The following is a 16,905-nucleotide window of genomic DNA, read 5'->3' on the forward strand; positions in this document are numbered from 1 at the left end:
CTGGGCTCCACAGAAGGAAGGATCTTTGGGCATTCAGTGCTGGAAGGGTGGCGGCTCTGCTCTCGGTCAGTGGCCATCTCAGGGTGTACAGTGAGTCTGACAGCATCCCCATTGGACCGCTCAGAGTTGATCCAGAGAGATGAGAGAAAGAACATCAAAGCTAAGATTGTGCAGAGGAATTTAAATAAAATTAGAGAAGCATCAAACCACATGCAAATGGAGTCCAATGTCCAGTAAATAGAGAATCCGCTGCATAGGAGACGAGAGATCCTGGTGCATGCACTGCATGCAAAAACACAGGAAATCTTCAGAGACAGAAAACCAAGTGCAGGGGCTGATCACAGCAAAGCTCGACTCTAGCTAGATCACTGGCCCCTATGAACATCAGTTACAGATCCACACTCCTCAGCCAGCAGCCAATCCCTGGGTGCTAAAGGATGTACCACAAAGGATAGATCAGAGATGCATATTCTGTGGGTCGGTGGAATCCAGCGTTTCAGTTACTCATTCAAAAGTGGATAAGGCAAAATGGCTTAACGTTTTAAACCTGTTCACTTTGTTGGAAGTCTTGCTAAAAGAGGTAGCTTTTATATCTTCCATGAAAAATGGTACAAAGTTTCTCACTTTGACTCCTTTAGTCCCCTTCTCTTCATCAAGAGTGACAGGATGCCATTTCAAACAGAGAGTACTTTTGCTCACAACAAAATAGATAAAAGATAGCAGAGTCCATGCACGGCTAAACTGCACCCTGGACACAACTTGGACACAGGTGGGTCGTCTGGCGGTTAGTGGACGTAGGACCACAAGTACATGTAACAGTCTGCTTGAGGCTTGTTGGGTTGCACATTCACCTGTTGTTCACTCTCTTGCCATCTAGTGCTAGCTTTGGAATATTCAAACTTATTTTTCTTCAAAGATTTTGTTCTTGTGTGGGCTTGCATTGAATGCCGTATTATCACGTTACCCTGGAAACCCCAATGCATAGGGGCCCAGATGCCACCTTAGATTATGCATGACTTTTCCTCCATTGCAAAAGGTGTCTGCGTACGTGAGCAAAAAGAATCTGTATATTTGCTTCCTGTATGCAAGCAGGGAGGTGCAAGTGTCACATGTGAATCTACAACACAACATGCTGCAGACCAGTGGCTACAGGTAAATTAAGTTTTCCATTTGCAGCATGTGTGATCTAGATAAATCTGCCCAAAAACTAACTAACCCACACACAATACCTACACTGTCACAAATCACCATTCAATGCTGGACCCAAAGGATCCATGTGACCAATCACAATCCCATAACATGCAAGTCAAGCCGCAGTGCCCACACTGCCACAATTCAAAGGCAGAATAGCAGTGCCCAGCATATTACAGCTCACCACTGATGCAGTGTGTGTACACTACCACAACTCAACGACTGGTCCACACGAACTGCACTATTTCAAGCTCATACTGATTACCGGGAGACACCGCTCCACCACAGCTGCAGCTCAGTGACTGACCCACCACGCGCAGTCCCTCACTGACAGACCCACAGTGACTGGACTGTTAAAACTCAGTGGCCGATCTAAAGTGCGCGCACTCCTTTAACTTACTGACCCACCAATAGTGTCGAACATATCTGAGCTCAGACTGATGAGTACAGGTTAAAATCCAACCTCTGGCAAAACTCACTGTCTAACCACCAGACCTCATAGGCTCATCATTACCTTATACACCTCACTGAGCACCAACACTCAGAGGGCTGACATTGTATCGGTACAATCACTGCCACCACTCACAGGGCTATCGCTCAGCTCAGCGATAACCAGCATTCACACACTACATCATCTGATCCATTGCGAGAACTCACAGTGCGGTTGCTGCCAGGGCTTCCTTGTGGATTGCCGCTGCTCCTTGCATCCTCCTGATCCAGACTCAATGGCCAATTCACATAACGTCCCTGGGGTGATGGGGTCTCCATGGGACTCTCAACGCTCCCACTCTTCTTCCTTTTAGTCTCGAAATCCAGATCCTCTGGTCCCTATAAACAATGGAAAGGTCTCATGCTGAGAGAGAATGGGAGGTGGACAGCAGAGAGAGAGTATCGACCAGCAGCACCCAAGCACAACCGATGTTCCTACACACAATACTGGCATTGGATTACCAGTGGGATAATATATCAATCGGCTTAGGCATGCTGTGATTGGACATTTTATCAACAGCTGGATGCAGAAGTTTCTCACACTGCATTGACTTTGGGATGGTGCAGTTGGTTCCACTACAATAGCTAAGGAATGTTCACATCACATGGGGTAGGCAGAGGAATGGTGCAGCGGTGTTAATTTGGTGAGGCAGAGGGATGGTGCAGCGATGTTACATTGGCTAGAGAGGGGGATGGTGCAGCTGTGTTACATTGGCTAGAGAGGGGGATGGTGCAGCTGTGTTACATTGGCTAGAGAGGGAGATGGTGCAGTGGTGTTACTTTGGTTAAGCAGAGGGATGCAAAATTCAAAAGAGAGAAAAACCACCTCCCAAAAATTACAAGGGCCTCAGAAATAGGTCCCTACATGCAACAAACACTCAACTGGAGCTGATCGAACAGAAAAATGTAAGCATCATACAGAAAAGATGAAAATAGGAATATATTTTTAGTCAATTTTTATTTTTCTATACATGAAATGTTTTCAAAATCTTTTAACCCCTACAGAGCCCATGACGAGATAGTCTCGTCATGGAGCGCGGTTGCGCTGTGCCCATGACGAGACTATCTCGTCATGAACCCCGCCCGCTAATGCAACGCCCGGCACAGGGCGGGGAAAGGGCGGGGCACTGAAGAGGTTAAGTTGATATTTATATATACAAAGATTCAGTGTTCAATAATGCACATTTATATATCTAAAACATATATTAAATGTCCCACACAGGACTCAACTCATATAGCACACATTCATTCAGCAAGCACACTGCAAACCAATTCCGGTCAGGGTAGAAAAAACGTCCAGATAGGATTGTATGGGTGATAAGCTCATGTGTCCTCGAGATGTAAAGAGGAGATAACGTTTATGAGCAAGAGGCCGAAAATTCAAGCTCCAACGCGTGTTTCGGTATTGGACCCAGTGGTGGGTCCCACCTTCATCAGGGCGAGGACCGATCAACAGTGAGGGACAGTAATAGTACCTAGAATTAATAAAACATACGTAAATAACCAACAAACGATTCAGCAAAGGAATTAACATGATGATATATGACATCTCATACATCAAATCTAGACCAAATGTTTTATAATCCATTCAATAAAGCTCCATTTGGTGTAGGAAACAAGGATATAAATGCTAGATAAACATATTTATATAAGGTCCAAATAGGTACCTAGAAGAGACTTTGTGACAGCAGGCCTCCAGTAACACACGAAGTTTCAACTTACAGACACTATTCATAGTGTGTAATATAGGTGAAGATAGAGGAAATTATATACCAGAGAATAGGCTACATGGGTGCTTAGGTATATAATTTCCTCTATCTTCACCTATATTACACACTATGACTAGTGTCTGTAAGTTGAAACTTCCTATTTGGACCTTATATAAATATGTTTATTCCTTTGCTGAATTGTTTGTTGGTTATTTACGTATGTTTTATTAATCGAATAGGCAGAGGGATGGTGCAGCGGTGCTACAATGGATAGGCAGAGGGATGGTGCAGCGGAGTCACACTGGATAGGCAGACGGATGGTGCAGCAGTGTTACAGTGAATTGGCAGTCGGGTAGTGCAGGTTTGGCTCAATGAGTTAGAAATGGTGTGGTGTAGTTTGGGACACAGTGTTGGTTGTGGGGTGGAGGAAATGTGCATTAGTCCTATAAGTCAACAAGGCATCCTCTTGGGGCAACTATTCATCCACCTACCTAAGGAAGGAGCCTGTGCTCTATATAGGTCTGTGCTGACTGCCTTTAAGTACTGGCTGTTCTCTTTTTGCCAAGTACAAGCTCACGGCAGAGGAGAACATGCAAAATGGCAACTCATGGTAGATGAGTGCCCTTCTGCCTGGCGCAGCAGGCCGTACAGAACAGGTTGTGCGGCAGCGGTGTTCCAGTCCACAGTTCAGCAGCTTTCCACATAGCTAGCTGTGTCTCCCTGTTCAGTATGTTTATCCACAGCATCATCAAAAGCCTGTTGGAGCCCCTCCGTGACCGCAGAGTGGCAGCAGGATTCCTGACACCTAGCGCTAGTTAGGTCGATCCTCCAGGCCTGTGCTAGGAGGGCAAGCCGACTGGGCCTGCATACACCCTATTCAGCGGTGGGCCTTCTCTACTTGGCGGGTAGCCTCATATCACCACCTGAGGTTTGCCAAAATGCTATCAGAAAACCCGGCTATCGAAGACGCTGTACAGGGGAGCACTGAGGTAGGGCGCCCGACTCCTGGACACCCTGGGCTTCGAGCGGGCGGTCTGGTGGCTGCGACAGTCCCCAGAAGAGACATACGGTCTAGCTGTTTGTGAGGGTCAGTGTAGAACTAAATGCAGGGAAGGGTCACGGGCTGTGCGCCTGAAGGTTTCTCCTGGCTGGGGGCCCGAGGCCTGACCCCACCACTGACTAACCCATGGGCACCGCCGAGTCGGTTACGACTTGCCAACATGGCTAGAAGATTGTCCTGGGCAATGCCTGACAACTATGGGAAAAGACAAGAGAGCGAAAATGTCCCATGTCCAATCTAACAAAATGTATCAAAACACGCTGCAAACACATGAGACTATTACCAGGTCATGATAAAGAACGGCCTGCTAACGGGCCAGGCCAGGGGCCCACCGCGGCAGAACTTCTAGCAGAAATACAGGGCTCTGGATTGGAAGATGCACACAATGGCCTTCGAGGTCAACCACTGGTGTCTAGACTTCTGCAAAGTCACAGTTTGAAACATGATGGTAAAGGACAATGTAGACGCCTTGAAGCAAGAGAATTAATTGCTGAAATGCAGCGCTACACATGCAGAAGACTGAATGAAAGCCACAGAGGGGCACTCCCGGCCCAATAACATAAGGGTGGGGGGCTTCCCGGAACGGACAGAGGGGCCCCTCAGTGGAGCTGTTCTTTGAAGACTGGATCACAAAAGCCCTGAAGCCCCCAAGACTGTCCAATTTCTTCACAATTGAGCGAGCACACAGGGTGTTGGCAGCAATGCCATGCCCAGGGGCACCCCCTTGGGCTATGATAGCCCACCTGTACAGTCAACATGAACGGGATGCTATCCTTCAGAATATCCACACCCATAGTGCCCCCAGATATGAGGACAAACAGATATTTATCCACCCCGATTAACTCGCAAAGTACAAAACCTACATAATATGGACGCTGAATGACCACACTTTGTGCACGAGGGACCCCTTGTGCAATCTGGACAGGTTGGAGGGTACTTGTTTTGCCCTCGCGATGTGGTGGTCTCAACTCTGGAGGTCCTGCTCTGGTGTGTGGGGCATGCAGTGACTGCTAATGCAGGCCAGCATTGAACTGCAAAAAGCCACATGACCCCGGAGTGACTGCAGTGACCTACCTGTAATAAGGTGCCACTGAATTAATGTATATATGTATATACTTTGCTCTATGGCGGGGATGGTGGGGGGCCAGACCACTTAAGGCCTGCTGAGCTCCTGCGTTGTAGTCGCGTGGTTCAGCGGTGACATGGTTTCACTGCCCGTTTTACACTTAGAATTTGTGTTCATTGACGGGGGCCGGGAGGAGGGAAGGTTTTGGGGCGGTGACCAATTCCGCTCTAGCCACTGGTTATGCTGGAAGGCATTCTGCACATTCTGCCTAGGGGTGGGATGTGTTCCAAAGCTATGGTTTTTACTGGTTTCTTACTTGTTCTATGGTTAAAGAGACATGCTAAGTATGCTTACATCTCACACACCTCACAGCCTGGTGGAAGGGCCTTGTCATGTCACAGATGCAGTCATGATGGGTCTCGGGCAGTCACATAAGTTCCTTAAGTGGAACGTTTGGGGCTTAAACAAACCTGAGAAATGTCACAGAGTGTGAACCTTCTATAAACAGTACTACGTCTTAATCGCATTCCTCTAGGAGACGCATCTCAGGGGAAACTGTATACCCGCCCTGTGACATAAGTGAAGCGGCCATATTTATGCCACCTCGTATTACGGTTTGGCATGTGGGGCTGGGTAGAGGGTTTGGCATGTGAGAGGGTAGATTTTATATCATAGGGTGCCCCAGGCCCATTCTGTCTACACCTGAAGTACGAGTCCCTTGTCCTTGCCCTGCCAGCCTAATTTGTAGGCCGTGTTAAATTGACCAGCGGGTCCTGTGTTACTATATGACAAATACCCTGAGACATCCTTACCACTCAGCCAGCATAAAACCCCTGTGTAGGCCCTTCTGTTCCATATGTAGGACTCTTTGTTAAATTGACCATAGTTCTGCCATTTTACTGTATAGCAGGCTGAAGGCAGGTCTGACCCAAATCATATCCAGCTCCTCTTTCTGCGAGGCCCATCCTACCTGTGTGCTAAGTTCCCTATCTCAAAGTTCAACATCACCCTGGTCTTTCGACATACAATGGGCTGCATCCTGGGCTGGTACATATTTTAAGGAAGTGGCCACCACAAATGTGTCAAGCTAAAGAACAGAGGAGATTTATACATGTATATATAGAATACGCATTTTTCTGCTTGCACATGCAATTTACGGCAGGCGCCTTGCCTGAGATATGAGCTTTCACCTAGCTCACGTACCAGTTACTGGAAAGGGCGTCACCATGTAAAATATTAGAACCATACTGTAAATGACGAGGTAGAAGTGGCGTGAGTTGACGTTCTCGTAGGCGCCTTTCATAGCCTAAAAACCATACAAAGGGGAGCTTACACAGTCCTCAGCGGACTACCTCGATGTCTGTATGGAGGTAACAGGCGGTGTAGGTTTTTCGCTAAGAGCTCTTGTCTTGTCTTGCTTAAAGTGTCTTGCTCTGCTTAAAGTACCTTGTTCTATTTTACTTATATGAAATGTCATGTTATGTTAACTATTGTTCTCTTCACTTTTGCATTTAAAATGTTTTGTATTGTAATTGCAGGATTGCTCACTCTTGGGTAAACGTGAGTGTTCCTAGGTATTTTACATTCTGAGAACATTATCCTTGATGTAACTTATGTTTCTCATAATGCCTTTATAAATGTGTTCCTTAGATCTCTCTCTCTGACAGTACAATAGTTTAGATACAGAGAATACCAACCAATCCATGTGACTATCTGGATTCTGTATTTTTATGCCTTAGTCTTGCAGTTTCTTTGAAGTTGTAACTTCTCATTAAACTGCCATTGTATTAAGTCTCAAATTCCATGGCTCACATGTCTGTTTCCTTCATTTTTAGAGCAAGCATTCCTAGGCACCCCGGCTCAAATGAAGGTGCCCCTTTTGTCCCTAACTCACTCCCTCCCTCGCTCACTCCGTGAAGGCTCCTGGGGCTCTGTGCACAGCCCCCTGCCCTCTTGACCCTTAATAAATCTTCCCTCCAACATGGGGCTCTCATATTGGTGGCCCCGGGGGCCCCATTTCAGAAACTACAAGTGCGCATTGAGGGGATTCAAATACAACGTGCCCCCTGCTGGGATCCCCCATGTCCCCTTTGCTCTTCGCCCTAGAGATGGAGTCAGTGGCACGCAGACTCCGGCAGATGCTGCAGGGATGGGGAATACAGGTTGGACGGACAACCCAAATAGTTTCACTTTATGCGTATGATGCTATGGTATAATAACACCGACCTGCTATCTCTGCTCCGATCCTATTAAATGTAATGAGAACATTTAGAGAGCTCTCTGGGTTGTACGTCAATTAATCTAAAAATGCGCTGTTCCTTCTGGGACTGTTGAAAGACGTGGATCCCACACGACTTTTCAATATGGGAATGCCATGCGCAAGTGACAATGTTCAATATCTAGGCATGTTCATAGCATATGACGCACAATGATGCCACACTCTTAATTTAGGTCGCAAACTCCCGAACCTCTGTTCGTATGTACAATTTTGGAACACTAACATTTTCTCTGAATGGAAATATTGCCCTAATCAAAATTGTGGTACTTCCTCACTGCCTATATGTACTACAAGGGATCATGCACGAAATCCCCCGCAGTGTCTTTCGAAACATAGACTCCTGATAGACCTCTTATGGGCTGGGAAGAGGCGCAGGGTGGGCTTCACCACAGTTAAGCTGGAACGGGATAAAGGAGGAATGGAAGTACTGAATCTTGAGCTTTATTATCTGGTGTCACACCTACAGCATGCCATCCATTGGTTTGACGAGGATCCAAATTGGGAGATGTCCCTATTGTCAGGCACACATGGTGATATGGACTTGGGGTCCCTACTATTACAGGGAATGGGAACAGCTGCAAATATGCCACATGTGTACGACACATGCAAACTCGGAGAGGGCAGTGAGCAGGGGAACTCCGTTGAGCGCTGTATGCACCAACTCCAGAATTCTGGAAGATTAAGCCATTCGCACACCTGATGGCCTTCAAGCGTTGATGCGCACAGGGGGCTGCACTGTTTTAGATGGTCCATATCCAGCGGGCCTCTTTATCTGTTGCAAGATGCAATTGAGACCTCCCAACTGGGTGAGGGCAATTTCTAAAATATGCTAAAATATCATCGACCTCACTGCAGATATGGCTGGAGGTATTCTACCTTTACTACGCGGTCATTACTTCGTATTACCATTACTACGCATATTTTAGTTCGCAGATGCCATTACATAGCATGCCATTACATAGCATGCATTTACTAGGCATGTTCCATTACTTCGCATGCACTTACTACACATAATGGAGTTACTGTGAAAATTAAAGTTTTGGGGTACAGGGGTATTTTTAGGGGTCAGGGTGGGTTAGGGTTTTGGGGTGTAGGGGGTATTTTTGGGGTTCAGGGTGCATTTAAGGTTTTGGGGTGCTGGGGTTTTTTTGGGGTTCAGGGTGTGTTTAGGTGTTGGGGTACTGGGGTAATTTTAGGGGTCAGGGTTGGTTAGGGTTTTGAGGTGTAGAGGTAATTTTAGGGTTCAGGGTGTTTAGGTACTGGGGTACTTTTAGGGATCAGGGTGGGTTAGGGTTTTAGGGTGCTGGGGTATTTTTGGGGTTCAGGGTGCATTTAGGTTTTGGGGTACAGTGGTATTTTTAGGGGTCACTGGGGCTAGGGTTTTGGGGTATAGGGGGTATTTTTAGGGTTCAGGGTGCATTTAAGGTTTTGGGGTATTTTTGGGGTTAGGGTTAGTTAAGGTTTTGGGGTGTAGGGGTAATTTTAGGGTGAATTTAGGTTTTGGGGCATTGGGTAATTTTAAGGTTTGGGGTGCGTGGTGTATTTTGAGGGTTCAGGGTGCATTTAGGTTTTGGGGTACAGGGGTATTTTTAGGGGTCATTGTGGGTTTAGGGTTTTGGGGTGTAGGGGGTATTTTTTGGGCTCAGGGTGCATTTAAGGTTTTGGGGTGGTGGGGTATTTTTGGGGTCAGGGTTGGTCAAGGTTTTGGGGTGTAGGGGTAATTTTAGGGTTCAGGGTGCATTTAGGTTTTCGGGTACTGGGATATTTTTAGGGGTCAGGGTGAGATAGGGTTTTGGGGTGTAGGGGGTGTTTTGGCGTGTAGGGGGTATTTCTAGGGCTCAGGATGCGTGCCAGGGGATAGGTTACTATAACAATTATTTTTTTGTTATAACCCCTTCTGTGCCCATGACGAGCTGGACTCGTCATGGAGCACAGTCGCGCTGTGCCCATGACGAGTCCAGCTCGTCATGAGGCATCCCCTGGGGAATCCCTCTGGTGCGGGCACCAGAGGGATTCCCTTTCACTAAAAATAGCCTCGGGAGCTGGGGAAGAGCTTCCCCAGCTCCCAAGGCCACCCCCCCATGCCTTCAGTGTAAAGACGATCGGCGCACACGTCGCGCCGACGTCATTACAGTGAAAGTGAAACTGAAATGAGCCAAGAGGCTCATTTCAGTTTCACTTTCAACGTGCTCAGGGGGCTAGCTCAGCCCCCTGAGCACGTGGAAAGGTATCGTTGGAAAGGGGAGAATCTCCCCTTTCCAATGATACCCGTCCCCCAGTGGATCTATGCTTGGGATTCGCCACAGGAGGGCAATCCCCAAGCAGGGATCCACCCACTAGACACCAGGGAGGGGGGAGCAGCCCTTTGGGCAAGGGACTTTGCTCCCCCCTGATTACTTTGGCACAATTTAGTCTTTTTTCCCCACCTGGGGGGCAGATGGGGTCAGTAGCCCCCAATCTGCCACCCCGGGGGGCAAAAGCCCACTAGACACCATGGGATTTCAAGAAAAATAAAAATAGGGGTGGGGGCTGACCAAAACGGGCAGGCCCATGCCCCCACCCCACCCCCCAATTATCACAGTCTTTCTGCCCCCCCAGGGGGCAGATTGGGCATTGGCCCCTTATCTGCCCCTTCGGGGGGGCAGAAAGCCCACTATACACCAGGGATTTGTTTTCAGTTTTTTTTAGGGTGGGGCTGCCCGAAATGGGCACGCCAATTCCCCCACCCACCTGCCACCATTACAGCCTTTCTGCCCCCCCTGGGGGGCAGATGGGGCATTGGCCCCCAATCTGCCCCCCCCGGGGGGGGCAAAAAGACCACTAGACACCAGGGAATTAAAAAAAAAAAATAGGGGTGGGGGCATGGGCCTGCCATCCAGCGTTCCCCCGGGTTTCCTGATAAAAACGGTGCCACACTCATGTGGGAGGCCCAAGTACCCGCGACAGGCAAGGGTCCAAAACTTAGTGCGCCTCAACAGGCAAGGGTCCTAAACGTAGTGCGCCTCACTACGTTTTGTGCCCTTGCCCGTGGCGGGTCCTTAGGCCTCCCACACGAGTGAGGCACCGTTCAGAAATGTGTGGGTTTGGTAGGTTCCCCTAGGTGGCCGCCGAGCCCCGGGCCAAAAACCCAAGTGACCCCCCTTGCAAAACCAGGTTGTTTTGAGGTAGGCAATTTTCATGTCGCCTCAATACGTTTTGGGCCCTTGCCTGTCGCGGGTACTTGGGCCTCCCACACGAGTGAGGCACCGTTTTTATCGGGAGACCCGGGGGAACGCTGGGTGGTAGGAAATTTGTGTCAGCCCGGTGATGCCACAACTTTCCCACACAAAAATGTGTGAAAAAGGTGATTTTTTCAGCTGAATTTGAGGTTTGCAGGGCATTCTGGGTAAGGAAACGTTGGGGGATCCACGCAGGCCATACCTCCCTGGAATCCCCAGGGTGTCTAGTTTTCAGTGAATTCAAGATTTATATTGCTCCAATACAACTTTGCACACATTACATACCTTTCGTCCAAACTCTTGCATGCTATTTACCGGACTAGGGATTACAGGTGTAAGCATTGCGGAAAGGCCCTGGCAGACTTTTTTCCACGTCACGTGGTTCTGCCCTCAGATCCACGTGACGTGCCCTACTGGGATGAGATATTGCTTCATTTGCATAGAGTCACGGACTGGACCATCCCCAGAGAACTCAAGCAATGGCTGTTGGGCCTAGCTCCCATCAAAAAGAAGAAAAAAAATGGTAGACTGTTCGTAATCTTCAGTCTAACGTTAACTAAACAACACATTACCATCCACTGGCTGGGTTCCAGACCTTCCTTGGCAACTGAATGGCTGAGTGAATTTGTACCTGTATTGTATTATGATTTTAATCGGGCACCACACAATGTATGACTCCCAGACGTATTATGCTTGGCCTGGGCCATCCTAACCGGTTTGGGGACTTTCTGTTCTACAAGGGGAAGGCAGCGACACCAATGGCTGAGGGATCCTCTAAGACCTTCTCGTCCTACAGGCCATGTCAGCTTTAATTGCATCCATTCCTATAAACCACTTTGAATTCTTGCACTAGTAGTTTATTTTCTGCAGATCTGGAAGTATCAGAATACAATGAAAGGTGAGCTACTAATGCCTGCCACGGGGCCACATAGGAGGATGGTGGTTCTGCACTGAGGAGGGGTGGCTGTTCTGCACTGAGGAGGGTTGGCAAGCAGAACACTGTGGGAATGCTGTGCAGTGAGGAGGGGGGAGGGTCAGGGCGCCAACAGGAATCCTGGAAGTGGGAGCGTCTTTGTTGAGGAGGGGAACTTAAAACATTGTTAAATTAGTCTTCTCTCATACGCAGGACCAAAAAAACAGATACGTTCACGTGCATAGGTTAAATGAACCCCATGTAAAGCCCTGGAAATAGAAATGTCAAGGTACAGGGAGGCTGGTGCGCTCACATCAACACTCAGTCCAGCAGGCCAAGGAGTGAGCGCCCGCTACAGGACTGCTGCTCTATCTCACTGCACCCCAGATGTCGTCCTCACTCTCTACTTTCAGACCAACATTTCCTAAGTGAACGTCTAAACCAGTTACTTCCTACAGAAGAATTAAGAGAAGTTAATTTTGATAATGGACTGGGCGGAGGATCAACAGATTATCACTGACACCCAGTATGGCTTTAGGCCGGGAAAGTCAACCACTGATCAATGTCTTAACCTTTATTTATTGGTAGTCCAGTACACCATTGCCAGCCAAGAAACTGTGTACTTGGCTTTCATGGACTTGACGGCGGCTTTTGACAGAGTCAACCGTAGGAAATTATGGGAGGTCTTGGTGTGGACCCTGGACTTATTAACATTCTAAAGGTATTGCACCAGAATACCACTGCCAGTGTCAGATACAATCAAGAGGGAAGTACCTTTCCCATGTTCAAGTGAGGTGAGACAGGGATGTATTATGGCCCCATTTCTGTTCACCCTGTACATAAATGGCTTGGATCAGGCACTTAGCACTTTAATGGTTGATACACCATGGATTGGCTCAAGAGGGATCCCCATCCTGCTTTACGCGGACGACGCGGTTCTCCTCGCGCGGGGGACATCCAAAGGGCTCCAGGGTTTGATAGACAGCTTTCTTTCCTTTATGGAGAACCTAGATCTGTCCCCTAATTTAACTAAGTCATACATCATGGAAGTGGGGAAAAAAACGAGCAAAAACTAGGTTTACTCGATTGGTTCCCATCACCTGGGAAAGGTGCACTCCTTTTCTTAATTGGGGATATTATTTGACAGTCGTCTTAGTTTCAAGGCCTTTGTAGAAGAGAAATGCCGCACACTAGTGAGCTGCTCTGGGTCGATCATGAACTTTGCACGAAGGTTGGGCCGTTAGTCTCCGGAGCAAATACTGAGATTATACAGCTCTAAATGTTGTGCCAAAATTCTTTATGGAAGCGAGGTATGGGGTTTTATTGACACGCATCATCTGCAGACCGAGGAAAACAAGTACCTCCGGCGCCTACTGAAAGTGCCTCAGAGCACACTGTCCCACATCATTCACGAAGAACTGGGTGTCAGTTATGTCAGAGATAGGCTGGAAGCCAAACCCCTAACCTGCTGGGCCAAAATATGGGCAAATACAGAGGCCTCATTTAGTAAGCAGATTATAACGGACTGCCTTGTCTGTGACCGGGGGCTGAACATCCCATGGCTTAAGTATGTAAAGGAGACTCTAGAAGCCATAGAATGCGCAGATCTTTTTAATAACCCCACAAAAATGTCAATGCATGACAAGGCTTTGGTGCAGGCCCGGTTCCAGAAGCATGTTATATCACTCAGGGAAGATGGGGAACTGGTTAAACAGTCAGTTAGAGAACACCTCCTGACTAAATCATGTTTGGGCATTGAGCCCTTTTTATCTTATTTCCATAATGCCCATGATAGATTTATAATGACACGGTTTAGGCTCAATCTATTGCACCACACACTAGCTGATCCGGCAGGATACACCCCGTCCATAGAGTTGAAGGGTCCGTGTGGCTGCGACCATCGGTCTCCTCAGGATACCCTTCACTTTGTTTTATTAGGCCCTTTTTATTCACTACCTAGGAGTTTGTTTTTAAAAAGCATTTTAAAGACTTCTAGATTTAAACATGCAAAGATGGCCCTGTTATATTTAAAATGGTCTACAGACACATTAACCCTGTTCTGCCCTGTAAACTTTTTAAGGGCAGCCACCAGACTCAGAAATACAAGAGGAACCATATGAACAAATGTGGCTCGTAATACCCGTTTTTAAACCCCCCCCCCCCCCAAAAAACAAAAATAATGAATTAATTTGAAGAGGGGAAGGTTCTTTTAATTGTGATGGGAGCGAATATGTATCAATTCTAAGCTGTCAAACTATTATGTTCCTCTCTTAGTTTTGATGTTTTTTATATGTACTTTTGTGGCCCGCGATGTTAGCCTCTCATTGGTCTTTAATATGAATTTCATGCGATAAGGGGTTTCCACTCATGGAAGGATCGAACATGTATCATTCTAATCCGTTGATTGTTTTGTTTTTATATTATGATGTATTTGATCTGCACTTTTATGGTTTTTTTTATACCGAATAAAGTATTATTACTATTAATAATTTTGATATCACTCCCTGCTCCTTGGTACTTGGAGAGAAGCGAGGGAGCTACCCAGTGAGGTATTTAAAAGGCGCCCCTGATCCGGTCTGCAGTCAGTCTGCAGGGTTCACCCCTCAATGCATACCCACACCTCATCAGCAGTGATACAGCATTAACCAGCAGACAGCACACAGGGACAAGGTGCCATTTCCGACTGTGAAAACTGGCGCTCAGAATGAAACACACGCTGACCTTGAAGACCGGTTTTAAAACCTAACTGGTGCACCTTTTAGTGCAAGAAACCAATGCAATTACAAAGGGCGATTTGCCAACAAGTGTTAAGGCATGGAGCTCTGTGAGTACATTCAAGATAAACTAGAAATTGGTTGTGAATACTATTTTGTGTAGTAACAGATAAAAGTAGCGACCTTACTTAACCTTACCCATCGGGGTCTGTGTGTATCAATTTCTAAGATTGTTAAAACGAAACAGTAGTTAAAAACAACGTCACAAAGCGTGTCGCATGAATTGCCTATACTCACAATATGGCACTTAGGAGGCCGTTTCCAAGCCGCCACATCATTTGGTCCACCGACACCCCATTAATGTAGAAGTCACCAAGTATACTGCTGGACTATCAGACCATTAATGTCTTGTTTGTTCAATTCTTACCTTACAGTTGCGCTTTAGTGACATCGTTTTCTGAAGTTTGTTGAGGAAGAGAAGGGCAGATTTTGCACCAGAAAGTGTGGCCCTGTTCTTGACTTCACCAGCACCATGCTCTAAGGAACAGGAAAGTAAGAAATCACAAAAGATCTGCAAACTCAATAGATAATTCCCCCCAAATACTAAACTTGCTAACAATATTAAACACCCTACTCATAAAATCAATATTTTACCCCAATTGCGGCAATAACCACCTACCATCAAAATACCAGACATACCGGAATCAAGAACAATAACCCAACAACACAATTGTGACCACCCATAGAACAGACAATAAGCAATCCACTTACATCCAGTGTCAATCTAGATGAAGAAATGCAGGTTCCAACTGTACACATATACTAAACAAACCGCCATAGACCACAAAAAGAAGCTGAACACCTGCTAACCAGGGCCCATCATAGGTAAGCGATTACCCACACCACAGGTCATGCTGGACAGCCACTCCACACCTGGAGCAAAAGGAGAAATCAGCGGCTCATCCTTGAAGGCCTCATATACCGGACTCAGGTAGGTGACCAGACTGAGTCGGTCGGTCTCTGGCAAGCACGCCATCTCCGTGCTTGTCAAGATGGGCAAGATGCCAAGCTCCTGCTCTGCCACATCAATGGCCATCTGGTTATTGTAGACTGCTGCGTTCTGATCCAGGGAGTCAAAATTACTGCAGAGAGCAGAACAAGAAAAAAAGACACAAGTCAGTTTAAAAGAGTAGGGGGCAGGCAGCAATTCTGAAAAAGAAGGGTTAGACATCAAAGAGAAATGAAGCTCGAAAACTGGAGAAGGCGAAAATGAAGGATAAAAATTTAAGGGGGCAAATCAAGGTGGGACAAGCGAAGGAAGGGACGAGGGAAGAAAATTAGAGTGAAACATGGAGGATCCTTAAAGAGAAGCATGCGAGGGGAAAATGAGTGGAATGCAGGGACAAATTTGTGGGAGATAGCAGGGAGAACACAAACAGTAAAACAGACAGAAAATCAAGTAAGACACGATGTGAAAAGTAAGAGGGCTCGAAACAAACCAAAGGGAAGATGGAGAGGGAGAAAATGAGCATCCATAAAATCCTTTACAACAGGTAGGCATGTCAATTCCCTTTTGTAGCAGAGCAGACAGCATATTTACAAATGTAATCAATGGTTTCATAGAGCCCTGCACATCTCCTTTGGTCACTTCAGAATCCTGTAGTAACAAGGTGACGAAGTGAGGGTCCAATCCGAGACGGGAGAGTACCTATCCAGTAATCTTCCGTCACTATCCATTTGCATGGACCAAGGGGGTGGAAGCCCAGTGTTACTAAAGTCTACGCGTGCCATCCTATGTGCTCTTCTCAGCTCCACCGTGGGTGTGGATAAGAAAAAGAATTTTGTTGATTGACGAGTTGCATGTTGATGCCAAATTAGGAACGGGTGACAACCGCCAACACTCCCACATTTTCCTTTCTCACGTTCTATTTGGGTCAAACAAGGTCTAAACGTCCACATTTTAATGCAGTGCACATCACAGGATTCTTTCGGATTCTAAGCCCTTAAATTTAGAACAGATGCAGGATCAACTTTGTCATTTCCCTTACAAAGCAAATGCATGAAAGCTCTGTCCCAGTCTAGGGCACCGCAAGTCAACATACCACAACTCACTGCTGAGTTCACTTGCACCCACAGAAATGAGGCGAAGGATGGTAAGAGTGGGTCGCATGGTGAAACAGCATTGGAAGTCAAGTTTCCATAATCAGCAGCTTGTCCCTTAACCTACACCTTCTCACCGAATAACGGGTACCAGGAGCTCTGGCTTG

At 47.0% G+C, this 16,905-nt stretch overlaps 1 protein-coding gene across 3 annotated transcripts in view; it reads right to left on the minus strand.

Annotated features, from left to right (window-relative positions):
- MICAL1 (microtubule associated monooxygenase, calponin and LIM domain containing 1) overlaps positions 1–16,905 on the minus strand; it is a 398,198-nt gene that overhangs the window by 68,483 nt on the left and 312,810 nt on the right. For all 3 annotated transcript variants that reach the window (XM_085639238.1, XM_085639240.1, XM_085639239.1), the window contains exons 13-15: positions 15,572–15,780; positions 15,066–15,175; positions 1,849–2,019 (exon numbers count right to left, since the gene is read on the minus strand). In XM_085639238.1, the coding sequence (XP_085495364.1) occupies positions 1,849–2,019; positions 15,066–15,175; positions 15,572–15,780 (490 nt within the window). The remainder of the gene's footprint in view (positions 1–1,848; positions 2,020–15,065; positions 15,176–15,571; positions 15,781–16,905) is intronic.

Source organism: Triturus cristatus, chromosome 12 (genome assembly GCF_964204655.1).
Source record: "Triturus cristatus chromosome 12, aTriCri1.1, whole genome shotgun sequence".
Lineage (NCBI taxonomy): Eukaryota > Metazoa > Chordata > Amphibia > Caudata > Salamandridae > Triturus > Triturus cristatus.